This window comes from Colius striatus, chromosome 8 (assembly GCF_028858725.1).
Source record: "Colius striatus isolate bColStr4 chromosome 8, bColStr4.1.hap1, whole genome shotgun sequence".
Taxonomy (NCBI): domain Eukaryota; kingdom Metazoa; phylum Chordata; class Aves; order Coliiformes; family Coliidae; genus Colius; species Colius striatus.
The window spans coordinates 23,177,816-23,195,384 of NC_084766.1; the positions used below are offsets into that span (position 1 = coordinate 23,177,816).

The following is a 17,569-nucleotide window of genomic DNA, read 5'->3' on the forward strand; positions in this document are numbered from 1 at the left end:
AGGTAACACAAGTATTCACTATTATAAGGAGTCATCCTGCTTCTTCCTCTTACCTTACATGCTTCAAGAATTCCTTCCTCATTTTTTCAGTGAGGGGGTTTAGCAGTCCTAGCTGGTTTGCTTTTCTGTTTTTCCTGTTTGTTTCCTGCTAGCTTAGAAACCTAAAGGAACTCCCTGGTGGATCAGAGGGTTATCTAAATTCAGAGCATGAGAGAAAAAGCCTCCCCAGAAAGAAGGTGAAGCAACCCTCTTCAACAGCAGAGCACTTTTAGTCCTACTTGACAGGTTTTGTTTAGTTAGGTGGGTCCCTTGTGTGAGGCAGAATTGAATGTGATACATCTGATTAATGTCCTTAGAAGTTATACAAATGATTGAATTAATCTGTCTCTAGTGTTTTTCATTGCTTAGATACTTTAATACTAGTTTAGCAACAGATCCTAGTACAGCCTCTACACATTAACACTTTCCATAATTAAACCAACATGATGAGAATAATTGCTGCTTTGTAGGAAACTATCTTCACAACTGATGCAATGACTAAAACCATAGCAATTAATACAAGAGAGTCTATAAACTTATTTCAGCAAGAGACTTAAATAGACAAAAGAAAACAATTGTAATGATACCATCAAGATCTCAATCAAGAAAAGGTTATCATTAACAAGGCAGCAGTAAAAAGTGAGTCAGTTAAACCTCCACTACACTACTCAGGCTTACTATATACACTCAAAAATTTTCGACATCATTTTTTTGTAGTCTATGTATTCACAGAAAGTGCTAATAATCGATGGAAGACGGGATAAAGGTTTAATCACAGGATCTACCAATAGTTAATTGCTAACCAGAAACACTAGGCAATTACCCTTTAAATTGTAATTGCTCTCATGTGATGGGCGCTTATGGCATTACAATCACTCTAAAGTCCTTTGAATGGCTTTGCCTCAAGCTACGCTCTGTGTCTTAGGTAAGACATCACAATAACATTGCATGAACATTAGCATTAAAAAAAAACCCTAAAAATAATGTAGTTCACTTCAACCATTTGTTTTCTTGTGTTTATCATCTTCCTAGCCATTAACACTCCCTCTTCTAGCTTTGCTGACATCCCTGTTTAGTTTTAACACTGCAGGGTCCGATAATCTGACAAGAATTTGTTGGGAATCCGGATTCTCCCAAAAATACTCCACAAAACCAAATAACTAAAGTTTACATATCAAGTGAAGAAAGCAGAAAAGAAAGATCTTACAGGAAAATAATCACATTATATAATACTGAAAGACTTTAAAGTAAAAAACCACAAAACATACTGGGTTTCTAACATAGAAGAAGAAGTCTTTTAGAAGTGACATGCCAACATAGGGAAACAGACATTACACTTCTGCTTACAATAAATGGGCCAGTATTTAAAACAAGGGCAGTCACCAGACCCACTTTAATTTTGTATTTGCATATGGATTTCTGCTAACAATTTCATCAACAAAAAGTTACTCTTGTCAATACATTTTATTTTAGCCAAGAAAGATCAAAAGTCCTTACCAGTGTGTCTGTGGTGTTTACAATTATAAATTAGAACTACTACTATAGGTTTTAAAGTTATTACATTAAATGCAAAAATATCCTCAAGAAGCAAAAATTCTCAGATCAATCCTGACACAAATCTATGAAAGCTTTTATCATCAGCAGATAAAACAAAGGAGATTCCCGAAACCAAAGCAAGAGGAACAGGCACTATTGAAATCCCTGCTCCTAGCCTCCTAAATACGATTTCAAATGCAAACTACTTCAGAGGCTGCAAAGGGAAATTCTTCTCAGGTTGTTCATTCCTATGAAAAACAATTAGGAAGGAAGCCTCACCATTTTAACCATAGCATGGGGCTAAAAGAGTGCTCCCCTACAATAATGTCATTTTAGCTCCTTGTGTCTTTTGAAATTAAAGTTTTTCACCCAAAAATCTATAAAATCGATTATTCCAATCTAGTCAGATAAAAACGTGATTGACTGACTGATTAAAAAAAACCCCAAACCAAAAACCAAACCCACACATTTTATGAATAAAATACAAATTTAAAAGCTGACATCATAGTGTCAGTCCTTACCTTGCTTAAGAACATTTGTTCCTCTGTGAAAAGAAACACAATAATAATTAACAATGAGAAACAATAATGTAATACAGGAATGATGTCTTACTGATCCTTCTGATTAGATATTACCTGTAATACTAAATATATCACAACGATTCACTTCAGAAATTTTCTATGACTTCAACATTTTTCCAGACCAAAGTTCATCCTTTCTGGGACTAATTTGCAGATTTGTAGGGTTAGTAAGCAAGCTCATTGAAAAACATACGTAGGAGTCTGTTTCAAACAAATCATCCTGAACACCGAATTATTTCCCAGCATTTTTTCTGCAACATTACAGGAAAGGTCCCAAACTATGCTCCTTGATTATCATCAAAGCAGACAGACTACTTAGCAACAAGTTTTCTCCCGAGTAGGTGTGTGTGGGGTGTGTGTCTGTTTTTTTAAAGATTTATTTAATCTGATAAATGTAGATTTTTTATTTTTTTGGTTGGTTGGTTTGGTTTTCTTGCTTTTGTGCTTTTGGTTTGTTGAGTTTTTTTTTTTTTTAATTAAAAAAAAAGAAAGGCTGTAACTTCTAACTTGCATCATAATTGCTCTTAAAAGCTGTAGATTGCTGTGGGTGGAATTAGAAGCACATGAAGACAATGCAACTGACATGCCTATTAGTATATTCAGATAAGGTTTACACCAAAACATATCAGCTATGCGAGTAATTTCTTTACTTCGAAGTGTATGTAGTCATCTCCTAGAAGTTTTATGCTGATCAAAAAAAGAGAAACAGAGGCTGTGCATAATTACAAGGAGAACAAAATAATTTATAACTGCAGATGTATATCTAAAGATGTATATCTAATGTATCATCTATTTCTTACTTATGCCATCCTTCAGTACACTTAACAAAACAGCATATAAATCCCAAAATAACATTCCTACATGAGAAAATACTGAAAAAGGAAGAGCTAGAAAAGTAGCATTATCTGACTTCTGCCATCTCACTAGGAGTACATCACCATTTCTAAAAGGTGACGTGAAGTTCTTTGAAGTCTAAGAATTAACATGTTGTCTCAAACATGTTCATCTCGGCGTGACAGCCAGTTCATTATCTGACTGTATAAACTCAAGCACTAGTGACTGTTTACTGAAACAACCTGTAAATGTGTTAGCCTGTGTTTGCAGAGGATAAGGACCATGCCATCCCAGGCCCACTTCAGACCTTAAAAGTGGTTCTTTTCTCACCCTTATCTGAATCATCCTTGAGCAGACTGCCTCTGAACAGTTTACACTCCTCTTCTTTGATCTATTTTATATGAATATCAGAACTATTTACTTTGAAATGCACACATTTCTTTTAAGACATGAATGGACAAATTCAAGACAACTAATCATTTTCACAGAAACACACAGATTTTGTCAGTGTTTCTTATCCTGTCCAATATCCTGAAACATCGGCTCATTGCTTTGTCTTATTATTAAATAATTTTGTCAGAATTAACTCATTCTACTACTTGTTAGGTAATTGGAAACATCTCACCCTATTTTCTACAAACGACATATTAAATTGCCACCACGATCTAGCTTTAAACCTCTCCCTAAAGACTTATTTAAACCTGTTACCATGTAAACTAAAGTCAACAACCGTACTGCACACTCCAGAGGAAGATGAGACCCCAAATTGCAGCACTCTGCTTCATGGACAGCAGCGAAAAACATGTAAACCAGCTGCTTCCAACTAACTCATATTTGAAACAAGGTCTAGCCATCCACTGGACAAAGAGCAGCGTGTAGCAATAGGCATATTGAGAAGATAGTAGTATCAGTGTTTCTCCATAATTTTTACTTGTTTGCAAGCTCTCAGGGGCTACTTACTTGTTCCTACCTCGAGTCCCTCTCTTTCACTATTAGAAAGACAACAGGATTCTTCCAAACCTTACATCAAACAGACAAGAGGGACTCCAAATTTGTAATTAAGTCTCATGGAAGAGGCCTCTCTATGTCCTCCTTTGCTGCCAGTCCTTTCTAAATCCTTGTCCTTCATAGCGGGAGATAATGACTGAAAATCACGGTGTGGTTCAAGACTCACGGGCAGCTTGGGCAGCACGAAAAGCAGATGTCATGATGCAATTAGCAGCAGCTACGTGGTCAGGAGACGAGTCAGAGCTGAACTTGGCGCCAGGTCAGGTAGCCTTGAGTTCTGCTAGCTATCGCGTTCGGAGATTAGGCGGATGTAACAATCACCTGAAAAGGCACATTAAAGTGCCTTTCGACACGGTCCTTTGTTCTCCGCCTCATTTGATGCTTTGCGGCCTTTTCAAACCACGTCGCTTTAAATGTTTGCCCCGAAAGCCGGGGCGGCTTCAGTGAGCGGGGGCTGCCGGCAGCAACGGCGGGGCAAGGAGCGATGGAGAAGGGGCGCTTCTCGGTGGACTGGCTGTCCCAGAGCAGCCGTGGTGGAGCGCAGCCCGCAGCCGCCGCCCTCCGGCCCTGCTCCCCGCCTGGCGGCACCGGCTGCCCACGGAGCCCGGCGGCCCGCGGTGAGTCCCGCCTCTGCTCGCGGGCCTCGGTGGTGAGACCGTGAAACGGCGAGGCCGTCGGGGAGCAACAGCAGCCGCACGTGTGGCCGCTGCCTACGTCACGGCCCGCACGGCCCGGCGCCCGCAGGCGGCAAGGTGTCGCGCGTGCGTGTGTGTGTGTGTGTGTCCCATCACTGACGTCCCGATCCTGTCCCCGCAGCCGCGACCCAGGACTGTGAGGCCACGGACTGCAACAGCCCCGGGCACGAAGCGGAGGGAGTCGCCGGCCCCGCGCCCGGGCGGCCACGCACCAAGTTCTCGGCCGCGCAGTTGCAGGAGCTGGAGCGGAGCTTCCACGAGCAGCGGTACATCGGCACCAGCGAGAAGCGGCGCTTGGCCGCCGCGCTGAACCTTTCCCAAAGTCAGGTGAGCACGGCCGGCGCCCGCCTCGGCCCTCCCCCATTGAGATCAGACGAGCCCGGGCTATCCCGGCCGTCATAACCCTCCTAAGAACGGTGGTAGAGGGGAGCCACACTCAGGTGGGTCTGGCCACCTACCAGCCTTATCCCTCTGTCAGAGAACAAGCTTTAGCAAGCTTGCGTTCCTGCTTCAGCAGGTACAGGTCTGCTGTCTCTCATGCTTTTGTGCTAAACCAGAGACAATATGCAAATGGTGCATACAAACTTAAAAAGTGAAACCTCATCAGATGTAAAAATACTCACACAGTCACCAGAATTTCACTTTTCAGACTAATTCTTCCTTAGAATTACTTATCTACCTGGTAATATTGCAGAATTTCTCTCTGAACAGAACTATCCCTACCCAGCCCTTTTAATCCCACTGCAGCAGCCTGGAGCTGCAGTCCTGGTCCAAAGATCTTGAGTAACCATCTTGCAACGTGTCATGGGGTGGTCCCAGCCTTATTGCTCCTCATGCCATGAAAATTATTCTATGCAGAATATAGAACAATGTTGCTAGTTGTAAATATTTTAACTATTAGTATACTGTTACACTGATAATAATTCTAGTCTGACTTCCAGGATGTCTAACAATAGACAAAAAAGGACAAGTGGGTTGGTCCTTGACATTTTTTTTTCTTCTCAGATAAAAACATGGTTTCAGAATCGTCGTATGAAGTTCAAACGTCAGGCTCAAGATGCCAAGGTGGAAGCTCTTTTCTCAGGCTTATTTTTGCCCTGTCATTTTTACCCAGATATTGCTACATCCAACTATTCTCATGGAATGGACATCAATATCTCTTCTACCTCTACTGTTCCCCTTCACCCAGCTATGCCAAACCCTGCCTTGTTGTTACCTTCTGTTCCAGCTCAGTCTCTTCAGACAGTTTTGCCAAGTCCAGCTTTACTATTGCCTCCCAACCCAGGATTATCTTGTTACTCTTCTGTAATTCCAGCATTGACTCTTAACTGATGACAATAAGAGATTGAGGTTCCTGTAATTTATTCCTTCTTTTTAAAAATGCCAAAGATTGCTTGTAATGTAAATAATAACTGCCAAATATTTCTAAGAGCAATTATTTAACTTATTTTGTTATACTAAATAGATTGATTCATTTTTATTTTTAATCGAGTTTTGGGGTTTATGTTAAAAGGATTTTCCTGTAGCAGAGAACTAATATTGAGAGTGGAAGTGGACTTCAAACTTCCCTTTAACTCTGAAACAGAGTTCATTATGCCAAGTTGAAACCTCTATGTAAATTTTTCTATCACAAAGTTTGTTTTCAGACAACCTATAACCAAGTGGGGATTTCCCCTGAAAAACATGGAGCAATGCTTATACTTTAATTTACATAGTAATTACATCATAAGATAGACTAATGTTAAACACTTGGACTATTCTACTTGAGTGTGGGTTTGGAAACTACAGCAAATGCATTGAAATTAAAAAGCATTACCAAAGGTGGTAACACGTGGAAATCTGAATAAGTTGTCCAGTATTGTCTTTATTTGTATATTCTACACCATTCTTGAAGTTGTCATCCCTGTTTGTTGATGTAGATATTCCATTTATGCTTTTAAAGAGAGTTGAGGCTAAGGAAGCATGTATTTTGGTGCCAATGTCAAACATATGTCAAACAGCTGCTAATGAAAACACTGAAGCTGTTCACAAGTTCAGGTCTGCTGGCATACTCGAACATAAAATGTTTCAGGTTTTACTTCTAGAATTTCAGCTGTAACTTGGCAGCCTCACTAATTTTTAAACTGCATGATTGTTAGCCTTGCTATCCAAGACACTCAGGGCTGTTCCTAAACATCTTCAAATCAGCTTTATAATGAGAAACAAGAGAACTTGCATGCCTCTGACCATCCTAACCTGCTTGCCAGGGGAGAGGGGAAGTGGGGGGGGGGGGGGGGGGGGAGACAAAATACCAAAACAAAAGGCTCCCATCCAAATTGTGATTACTCATAAGGAGGGGGAAAAAAAAAAAGTTGGCAAAGGAAAATTATAACAGCTTTGTGCCTTCCTCTCCCATTAACAGTTGTGGGGCTGAGAGGAAAGTTTAAATTGGTCTTTGTCAAAGAATACAGATGTTCAGATACAGGAGGAGACATACTGGTATCCAAATTGCTGCCTCCTGTGTCTGGTCTCTGGTGGGACCTCTGGGGAAGAAGAAAGCCGTGGACATGTCAGAGCAAGGTTGTCTTAATCTGTTCCCAAGCACCCCTACTTTTGTTATCCTGGGAGTGGAGGGTGGGAGGCACCTGAAGGCATTTCCCCCTCTCCCCACACACACCATCTCAATGCTGCCCAGCACAGCACTGCTCTGAGACAAACACAGGCAGCCAGAGGGAGAATGTGGGGGAAGATGCTGCGTGAACACTTATGAATATGCTTTTCATTAGTAAAGTGTAATTGAACACTTATGAATATGCTTTTCATTAGTAAAGTGTAATTCCACACCTTGCTTTCCCCAACGACCAGCAAGCTTGTTTACAACACAGTCAGCCTGGATCCTACTGGAGTTAAGATTACATCTGCATAATTGAAGAAAATTCCCTTTACCCCTTCCAGGCCATTCTTTCATAAGTGAGAAGTCTTAAGGCTATTAAATTTAAACTCTTGATGACTCACTGGATGGAGGGTGAAGGGGGAGAATTTAGACTACAGTGTAGCAATCAACTTAGTTTCTAATGCATATGTAAAAATCTTTCAGGTTAATTAAATGAACACCACTGAAAGTCTAAAAAAGCAGTTAACCAAGCTCTCTCAGGAAAAGGGGTGAAAACTGATTCCAGGAAGAAATAAAACACCAACAAATTTCCTAAAGGGAAAACTTGCTACTCTCTTTAAATGTTTCTTCTAAAGGGTTCAAATTACTTAAAAAAAAAAAAAAGGTTCAAAATGGGCAATTAGTGATGAATCAAACACCAAATTTACAGGTTAAAATCTCATTTAGATGATATGGGCATGAACTGAACACAATTACACTCTTAAATATTTTACAAAGTATTTGTTTTAGTAATTGTAAATTTTAATATTTACTGAAGGCCTGACCTGATTAATTTCTGTTTAAAGGCACGGTGACTTAACTAACATTTGTGAAGACAGACACTGCTTTAATGTGGAAGTTGGGACTAGAAATGCAAAGCAGTAAGTTGATTAACATTCAGAAGAGAAACACACAGTTTATCCTTCCTCCTGCAGGATGCACTTCACCAAAAGCACAGGGCAAAGCTGTGTAAGGCCCAAGCTCTAAAGCACAATCAACAACAGTCAGTCTCAGCATGAATAAAGATGTATTAAATTCTTCCCTATTACCCAAAACCGGAGTTGAGGTGACCATGGTTGCTTACACTGACCAGGTGCAACCTTTATAGAATTGGCACATATAACTACACTCAGGTTTTACTTATAAAGAAATGGAACACTGGGAATGACAATCAGCTTCTTCATATGCCCATTTCAGACTAAAAAAAACCCCTTTTGCCCCCAAACTATGGACAATTTGGCAAAAGCAGGCTTCTGCTACTGCCTTTCTCCTTCAGTCTACTATCTTTTGAAATAAGACAGTAGACTACCAATATTTTTAAAACAAATATGGTAACACAAAATTAATAAGTGGCATCATATCCAGTATATTTTAATATCAAATGGTACAAATATAAATTATTCTTTTTTTAAATTTAACTTAATAAAAACATACTCTTCTAAATCAGGCAAGATATTTTGAGCACAAAATACATAATATAAAACACCTTTCCTCTTTGCCTGCCCTTTTTTGTTTTCACTATAATGTACACACAGGGTGGAATTGCTTGTCCATTTTGTTCTGAATAACTGGATGGAAAGAAGGATGAGGAAGAAAGTGTTGACGGTAGCATGACAGCTCATTTGCCACAAAGGGGAAGGTTCTTTGCGATGTATTATATATGGGAAAGGAGAAGCTGAACTGCACAGCAGGCACCGGGGTAAGAGGCAGGAGTCTGTGCTGCTGTGGACCAAAGGGGTAGTGCAGACTATCCTGGAAGAAAGCTGGTGGGGCCCCCGGGGGATAGGTGTGAAGTGGAGCAGGAGATATGAGACTGTGCTGGTGGTCCTGTATTTGCCTTTTCAATTTCATCCTCCGGTTCTGAAACCACGTCTTGATCTGAGAAACAAAAAGAAAGAGATGTGGCAGAGGAGAAAAATCAGAGACTTTGCTTAAAAATAACGTGCAAGCTATGAACAAATATATCTCAGCTGCTTTTACTTGCTCTGCTTGAATTGACAGCTGGATTGATGCTTTTTTTTTTCCCTAGTTAACCGAGGGCAGAGGAACTAGGGGATGTCGAAGGGAAGAGCATACATTTTCAGAGATTTTAATAACTTTAGAGTCCCTAAGACCATGCATATGGTTTGCAGATCGCTGTACGTCAAGGGCAATAAGTTTTCCTTAATAACAAATAAAGAAACCTGGATTCTTTCCCTTCCTCCCCTCGTATAAAATGCCCCCAAGTTCCTCGAGTGTTAACCCGTTAGTCCCCAAGGGATCCCACCATGCTTCTCACAGCCCCTGCTAAACCCACCTGAAGACCACCGCTACATCTGTTCAGCGCAGGGAAAACTGCTGCAAGACCCCCCGCACCTGGCTGCCCCTGCCCGAAGAGGCCGGAAAATATCCGCTTCTCCGACACCCACCTGGATCTCCGAGAGCTGCAAAGCAGCCGCCAACTTCCTCCGCTCCGAGGCTCCCAAGTACTTCTGGCGCTGAAAGGTCTTCTCCAGCCGGCAGAGCTGCTCCGAGGTGAAGGCGGTCCGCGCCCGCCGCTGCCGCCCGCGGGTCCCGCCCGCCACCGCTTGCTCCCCGCCCGCGCTCTCGCTCTCGTAGCCAGAGGACTCGTCGGTGCTCAGCCAGCCGCCGTCACGGGCTGCAAAGGAGGAAGGAGGGGAGGGGCGGCGGTGAGGCGTCTTCCCCGGCTGGAGGATGCCTCCGCCTCCCCTCCTGAGGTCCCGCGTATTCTTTGCCCGCCTGTTGCCATCTTCCGCCTCCCCGTCGCCTCCTCACCCACCTGGCTCAGACGGACACGGGTCGGTGGGCTCCCGGGGGCTGTCTCTGCCCCGCTCGGCTGCGCAGGGCTCGGTGGCCGCGGGCTGGCTCGGCCGCGGCCCGCCCCATCGGGGCTCGGCTCTGAGCAGAAGTGGGGCACTGCCGAGAGAGGTGGGGGGGCGCGGAGGGGGCAAGCAGCAGATGTGGGGCCTGACCCCGTGGGGCTTGGTCTCAGCCATAGGGAGTTTGGCCTGCTTCGTGGCAGATGAGGGGCTGCCGAGCTCAACCCACTCTTATATGGGTGCTCAGGTCCTGGGCTCGTTCACAAGTGTGAACCCACATCAAAGTGGGAATCGAGCAGAGATAACAGCTGCCAGGGAGGAGGAAAGTTCACACGTCTGGCAAATGTCTACAGTCCCTGGCTCCAGTGTGTCTGCACGGCTGGGGAGACCCCCTTGAAGTGCAAACCTGCCCCTCTCCCCCGGAGGGCAGAGCACAGGCAAGCCCAGTCCCGCAAATGGGCGTTTGACTATACTGAAGGTGCCCATAGTAGTGGGGGTTTATCCACACGCTTTTCAACCATGAGGTCCCACATTGCGCTGGTACCCAAAACCACCCCCGGAGACTGCTTGGCCCTGCACAGGGCACAGGGCGAGGCCAGAGTGGGGATGAAGGCTGGGAGGATCTGCCAGCCCCGCTGATGGGTACTTCACTTCGGGGGAGCTATGGAGATTAGCCTCACTGGGAAAAGCTGTAGGGTGCCACTATCAAGAAGTCCCTATCCCCAAGGCTGAGCTCTCACCCACAGGGACTACCACTGAGGTTAGCAGGGCCACAGGACCTCTCAGCTTGAACTTGGCGCCAACTGTCTAGCCAGAAAATGCAACCAATCTCTTAACAATCAAAGCACTAAGTGAGCAGCAAAGCTCACACCTCATCAACTTAAAACTCTCCCAATCCACACTTCGATTCCTGAAAAGTATGATGCCCTTCTAATATACAGGCAGACACAAAGACACCCCTCCAGAAAAGCCTCATTGGGAAAAGGCCATAGGGTGAAGGGACATCCCAGCAGCTCAGCCCATAGAATCATAATGGTTGGAAAAGACCTTTTAAGATCATGAGTCCAGCTACTCATGTCACGCTGCCAAGCCCATTACTAAAGTAAACCATGTCTTTTTGTTATAGAAGATATAAAAAATCAAGTGATTTTATTGAATAGCTATCTTTTAGTGAAATTTATAAGTAAGTTAGCATAACTAAGCAAAACTGGGCATCCTTGGTGAAGCTGCTCCCAAAGAGAAAACATGCATGAAAAATCAGGCATAGTGAAAAAAAGAGTGATAATGAGGGGGATTGTTTAAATCCATGCACCTGCAAGCCATAAAACATCTAAGAACAATGTTGGGAGTGATTGCTTCAGAGGAAGAAAAGAATTTGTTATATTAATCATTAGGATGTTTGCTGTCCTGAACCCCCATAACTTTCTGGTCCTGAGTACCAGGTAATATTGTGGTCCAGAGCACCGGATAATTAGTTCCATTCTGGCCCAGAGCACCAAATAATCCATAGCCTAAATCAGTTAGTTGGCCAAGTGATTTTGAAATATATATGAATATGTAAAACTTGTGTAATAAAGGACCAATCAATTAGAGTGATGGAATGTATAAAAGTAACAAATAACGAATCAAGGCAAAGGGTAAATTTAATGGACAATTCTAAGCAGGCTTTTATGCAGAGTAATAAAGAACAAAAAAATGTTGGGTATAAATATTTGTTAATTCTAATGCGTTGTGGGATATTCTTTGGGAACAATCCCATGTCCTCAGTGCATCATCAAATAAAGGATGTCTCTGCTTATCTAACTTTTATGTAGATAATTTTTTCTTCCCCAGCATACTTGCAACAACAGGACTTCAATTTCCACTGAGTTCGGTTTTCCCACTGGGATGCGTGACTAAAAGGAGAGAGCACCATAAACCTGAGTCTAAGGGGAAGGAACTTGTGTCTTTCTAAGAACACAGGAATAATCTAGCTTCCTACACATAAGAGTAGGTGTTTTGGAGTTTGGTTTGGAGTGGTTTTTTTTTAGAGAAAGAAGTTAAACATCCCAACCAAACCAATTCCCCTCAAAGCTCCTCAGTTTCTTATGAAAGATCAAGGGAAACAATAATGTTCATGTTACCCATTCTCATTGTTTCAAGTGTTCCTGTAAATCCATGGCCACTGAAATGGAAGATGTTATCTACCCCTCCCACTTTTATAAAGGCTCCCAAAGGGCTTATCCTAGCTCTGGCCCCAGGGGAGCGATAAAGCCCAAGCCCTAGAGCAGTGCAAATAAGCTCACAGAGCTCAGGAGCTGGATTCCTCCTGGAGCTTTGCTTGCAACATTAGTCCCTGAGGACAGGGAGGGGAGAGTCTGTATTGCCTCAGCACAGCCCTAATAGAGAGACTGGCCTGCTCTTTGTGGTATCCTGGTCATGACCACTAAAGCAGGTTCACTTACTGCTGGCACAGGGCAATACACCAATACACACAAGCCAGGGCAAAAGTCCAAAGAGCTGAACACTGACCTGGAGACTCACGCTTCTCCTGGGGCAGAAACATATACCTGAAAGTGCCACTGATCCAACCAAAACCACCTCAACAGGGGAGTGTTTAAACCCCACAGCATTTCCTGGACACATGTCAGTCACACTCATTGATCCCCAGGGAGAAAAGTGACTGTTCCATTAATGTTAATAACTTCTGGATTTAATAAATATTTCTGAACTATTCCACCTTTGTATGGTCCTTATTTTTCTGGAGCAAATGCACCACCATACTCACTATCACCATCTTATTTCAGAGTAGACATTTCTGAATCATTCCATGTGTGAAAACATACAAGCAGAGGAATTTATGCTCTACCATGCATAAACCCATCCACAGTATGTTGCTTCCTTGTAATGCTTGTAATGCACAGTGTACTATCTGCAGAGCCTGCCTGCCTCACCAAAAACTAATGTGGAGGTAGTACCTGAAAACCACTGGGATTCAGAAGCTGCTAAACCGAGCACACATCTATCTACCTAGAAAGCAAAGTTCCCCACCACTACCTCCCCTTCCCCACCCCAGGGAGTGTCCCCACCAGTTCACCAGCAGATGAAACCTGTGCCAAGCCAGGCAGCCCTGGGTTCCCTGTGTCCTGTAAGCCCCTCACCTGGGCTCACCGTGACACCAAGGGACTACCATCTAGGGAGAGACACTTCATCCCTGCTGACAGAATAAAACCAAGCATGAGATGACCATTCAGTGCTTTGTCCAAAGTGATTAGCGTGTACACTTGCATTTATACATTACCTGTCTACTGAAGGAAACTTTACTCCCGAATAGTTGCTGTAATTTCCCTTCTCCTTTGACTGAGGGTGCAGGGAAGCAACTGACCTCCCCCCTTGTTTGCTGAAAGTCAACAAAATCTGTCTTTTGCTTAAAAAAAAAAAAAAGAATCCAGTCTGAATTGCCTGGTGAATAAAATGTTTATACACAACTCTAAGATTCCCCTCCTCCTCCTAATTAACATAGCTGCATCTGTGGACCACAAAACCCTGGAACAGATGGGAAAGGACTGAGAGGTGTTATGTAGCTCCCATCAGAAAGAGGTGGCAGCTTGAGAAATTTGGAAATGTTGATGATCCTGGGTGCATTTAAAGGCTCTGCATCTGTAGTCAAATCCTTCCTTCACCTTGCAGAAATATGATGCTTTTAGGAGACACAATTTTACTTCATTTATTTTGTAACAGTTGAAACTTTTGTATCATTCAATTGACATATAACCACAATAAAAAATAAATCTGAGTTTTTAGGGAAATGAGTGTATTTTCGTGTAGAATTCTATATACTCGGAACATTGCCTTATCTTGGAAAAGACATGTATTTTTCTTATGTGACTTATATTAACATGGTGAACTCATTTTCTCAGATAATATTTAAAATAGTTAGTGTTCTGCATTTGCACATAAGACTTACAGCCATAAGAAACATGCTTGCTTCAAGAAATGTATTGATCACTTGCATACACTTGTAACTCAGTATGATATCCTGAAATTTAGGTGTAATGCCAGGATGTGAAAATCGTAGCTAAGATTATTGGGAAAAAGTGCTCTTTTCCTACAAACTGTACAGGACTTCCAGGGCAAAATGGTAGATTTACCTCAGTGGTATACAATGGGAATATTTCTTTGGAGGCTTTATGCACACACATTAAGTATAAGCCCATGAGAACAGGCAGGACTGTAGTAGCTCTATACCCAAAGTATTGTTGGGGGGAAGATTCAGCCCCTTGTCTAAGCTGCAGTGTTTCCTCCACCAGCTACTTGAACATCATCTTTTACTAGAAGCTGAAGAATTGCAGTACTCAAAAAGGCTGTCAATGTACCAAATCCTTGAACATACCAGTCACACCTGGTTTTATGTGACAGCATAAGAATGTCTGAAAATTGGAAGACAGCAGAATAACCCTTCAAGAAAGGCATAATTGGGCAAATCACCGGGTTACTAACTTCCCTTCTGCTAGCCATGTGTTTAAGAAGTAATCCATGTAAAAACAGTATACTAAGCAACCTATTTTAACATGTAACATGGATTAAGAGATGATGTAATTTAGGTCACCAGACCTGGGACCTGTTGTGCTACCCAATCACTGGCTCCATCACAGGTAGATTTATCTTTCTGAAAAGCCCAGATATATTCCAAAGTCTTCTTGGCAAAACCAGAGAAGTGGAGATGACAGAGGATGCAGTAAGAACAAGTGTCACCTCTGTCCCCTGGGGGAGGGAAAAAAATAATCCCCAAACACAGCACTACAACAAACAACAAGAACACACTCTAACTCAAAACCCTCACTACATGTAGCTGCACAAACAGGCCACAGTTTTTTAGGCAAGTCTAGGAGAGCCCTTCAGAGGGCCTAGTAAGCTGATTTACTGCAGGGAATGATGTTAAAATCGCTAGGAGTGCAGGCAAAACAAGATTGAGGCTGTGGCCGGTGGCAGGGCTGGGACCTGGCTGCAGACAATGGGTGACTGTTTGTACCCTCCACTGCTTCCCTTTGGAAATGCTAACTAGGTTATTCAGCGCCTCCTTTGATGTCCTGATAGGTGCTATTAGATAGTCAATTAGGCACCAACGAGATCGATTGTTTTGGGAATCGGTGCTTTTCTGTTTGAAGTACCCACGAACACCAGCTGTGCTGCTCCTCTGCGACACAGGGCCCAGCCACCCCTCCCTCTACCACCTCCCTACTCTCCTGGCCCAGAAACTCCCCTTCAGCAGCTGACAGGCACTTTACATTGAAAAAACAATTTATCAGGGAAATCTTACGTAGCTCTTTGGACAACTAATCAGCAAAGGGCCTAGATAAGTTTAGGACAACTTAGCTGGAAACAAAATTGCGCTTGAATTCCCATGTATGCCATCACCACATTGCCCGAGGACTTGTGACACTTCCCCAGTTGTTCAGAATTGCCCGAGCAAAATAACTAAGAACTAAAATAAGAATTAAAGTGCTTAACATACCTGAATAACAAGGAGATGCTGGGATTTGCTCCCTACTAATTATTAGAAGATAACACTAGGTTGAGATCTAGGAGAAAACTATAAAGGAAAAGTAGTAAAGCCTACACAAGGAAGATGCCAAGACCAGGAGATCTGCTTTGGTGGAATTTATCAAGTTAATCGTCATCTAATTGCGTATCAAAGAAAGAGATAATGGACAGCAATTAGATGTAATGGCCTGCCAGTGTGAGATCACTCACGATTAGCACACAACACCGAATAACTTCACCTGGTTTGTTAAAGAGGTCCTAGGAGTGGCTCCACCGTGTCTGAGAACTGCAGGGGGGGGAGCACCCCGGCCCTGTTCCCAGTCCCTGTTGGCTGTTCTTGCCAAATTGGAGCACACATTACTGGGCGCAGACGGCTCCCCGCCAGCACAACGCTGCTAATTCAATCACGTTTCCCCCTCACCCCCCGCGCAAACACAGCGGGGGAGGAGGGCTTTGAAGTTAGTGCTCTGGCAATTTTCCCCTCTCATCCGTTTCTCCTCCCCGGGGAGCCCCGTTTCCAGGTTATACAGCCTCTTCCTCGGGAACCTCCACCTCCAACAGTTGCACTGTACAAGCATTAAGCTGCTCCTCCCCAGCTAATCGACTCGGCTTCCACCTCCTCGTATTCCCGTATTTATAGCTCACAGACCCCGCTTTGTTTTCCCAGAGAGCATTCTTGCACTGGTAGTTATTGTGATGCGATTAAAGACACAAAGGGGACTGCGAGAAGCGAATGGTTGGGGGGTCCGATCGCTGCACGGGGGCAGCCCGGGAAGTTGGGGCAGCCCGGGAAGGTAGCGGCTGCTCTTGTCTCAGGGCAGGCAGCGGCTGCGGTACCAGGACTGCATCGCTTCCACCCCCGGCGAGGTACTCCCTGTTTGCAGAGGTCCTGCTCTCATACTAGTGCACTTTTATTGCTGCCGAAGGTGGAATGCATGGATGAGAAATTCAAATAAGACGGAACAAAACAGGAAAGGACGTCTCGAGTTTCCTTCTCCCAGGTCAAAGGCAAAACTTACAAGTACGTTTAGTAATGGAGTCCGTCCGTTTTAGAAAAAATGAAATTATTTAATGTACAGTCTTCTAGACCACTGTAATGTAGTAGTTATCTTCGAGGAAAAGCCGAGTTCTGCAGGTAGAAGTTACTATATAGTGTAGAATCTGCTACCATTAGGACTCAGCTGAGCATCACTTCTCCCGTTGATTTGAGTAATTTTCAGGAAACGGGACAATATTTGCAAGCTAGTGCTGCAGAAACACTGGCGAGGCATTTCTTGTGCTCGTTAAGTACACAGGAGGCCAGGGAGTCGTTATGTTAAGTGATCATTAGCACCTTTTCAAATAGAGAACATCTTCTCCCCTGCCAGTAGCTCCTGCAGCTCTTACACCCAAAGCCGGGAAACCCAATCGCTCCGCTAAACCGCCTGATTCAGCAAGGCTACAGGGAGCCACATCCACACACTCACAAGCAAAGCCTTCACTATTGCTCCACGGCCAATATCTCTCAGTCTTGCAACTCTACTTGTCCTGGTATGGTCCTTCCAAGCCCAGTGGGCTTAAATTGTGTCAAAGGTTACAACACTACCTGCTCTCTGGACAGACCAAATTGCCTCTGGCTTGTTCTAAACCTCTACACCGAGAGTGAACTGCTCCCCTCACCCCTCTGAGCACTGTTGAGCCCTGCTCGGGTGCAAGCAGATTCAGCGTTAGGTCAGCCAGCTGCGTGCTGCCCTTCTTCCTGCTCAGCCTAGCCCGGTGGCTGTGGGGAGACCGGGGCTCCAGGGGACACAGAATGGTCAGGCTCAGCCCTAGAGCTGCCCCCGGGAGACCATTTATCCAAGGCCCTGATAAGGTGTGTTCTTGCCTCTCATTACCCCTGTTGGGAGGAAAATGGGTTATGCT

The 17,569-nt window shown here is 43.8% G+C and overlaps 1 protein-coding gene across 1 annotated transcript; it reads right to left on the bottom strand.

Annotated features, from left to right (window-relative positions):
* Nucleotides 1–8,843: 8,843 nt before the first annotated feature.
* On the bottom strand, nt 8,844–10,677 carry LOC133625917 (homeobox protein vent1-like). Its single transcript, XM_062000720.1, has 4 exons — nt 10,618–10,677; nt 10,105–10,336; nt 9,734–9,963; nt 8,844–9,203 (listed from the first exon to the last, which is right to left on the bottom strand). Exons 1-4 carry the CDS (start codon nt 10,675–10,677, stop codon nt 8,844–8,846), a joined length of 882 nt encoding a protein of 293 aa, XP_061856704.1.
* Nucleotides 10,678–17,569: the final 6,892 nt, after the last annotated feature.

Coding starts and splice junctions, on each gene's coding strand:
- LOC133625917 (XM_062000720.1), bottom strand. CDS start 10,677: ATGTGGGACCTCATGGTTGAAAAGCGTGTGGATAAACCCCCACTACTA. Junction 10,337..10,617: donor CACTACTATGGGCACCTTCA/GTATAGTCAAAC, acceptor TCTGCCACGAAG/CAGGCCAAACTCCCTATGGC. Junction 9,964..10,104: donor CCCGTGTCCGTCTGAGCCAG/GTGGGTGAGGAG, acceptor CCTCCTTTGCAG/CCCGTGACGGCGGCTGGCTG.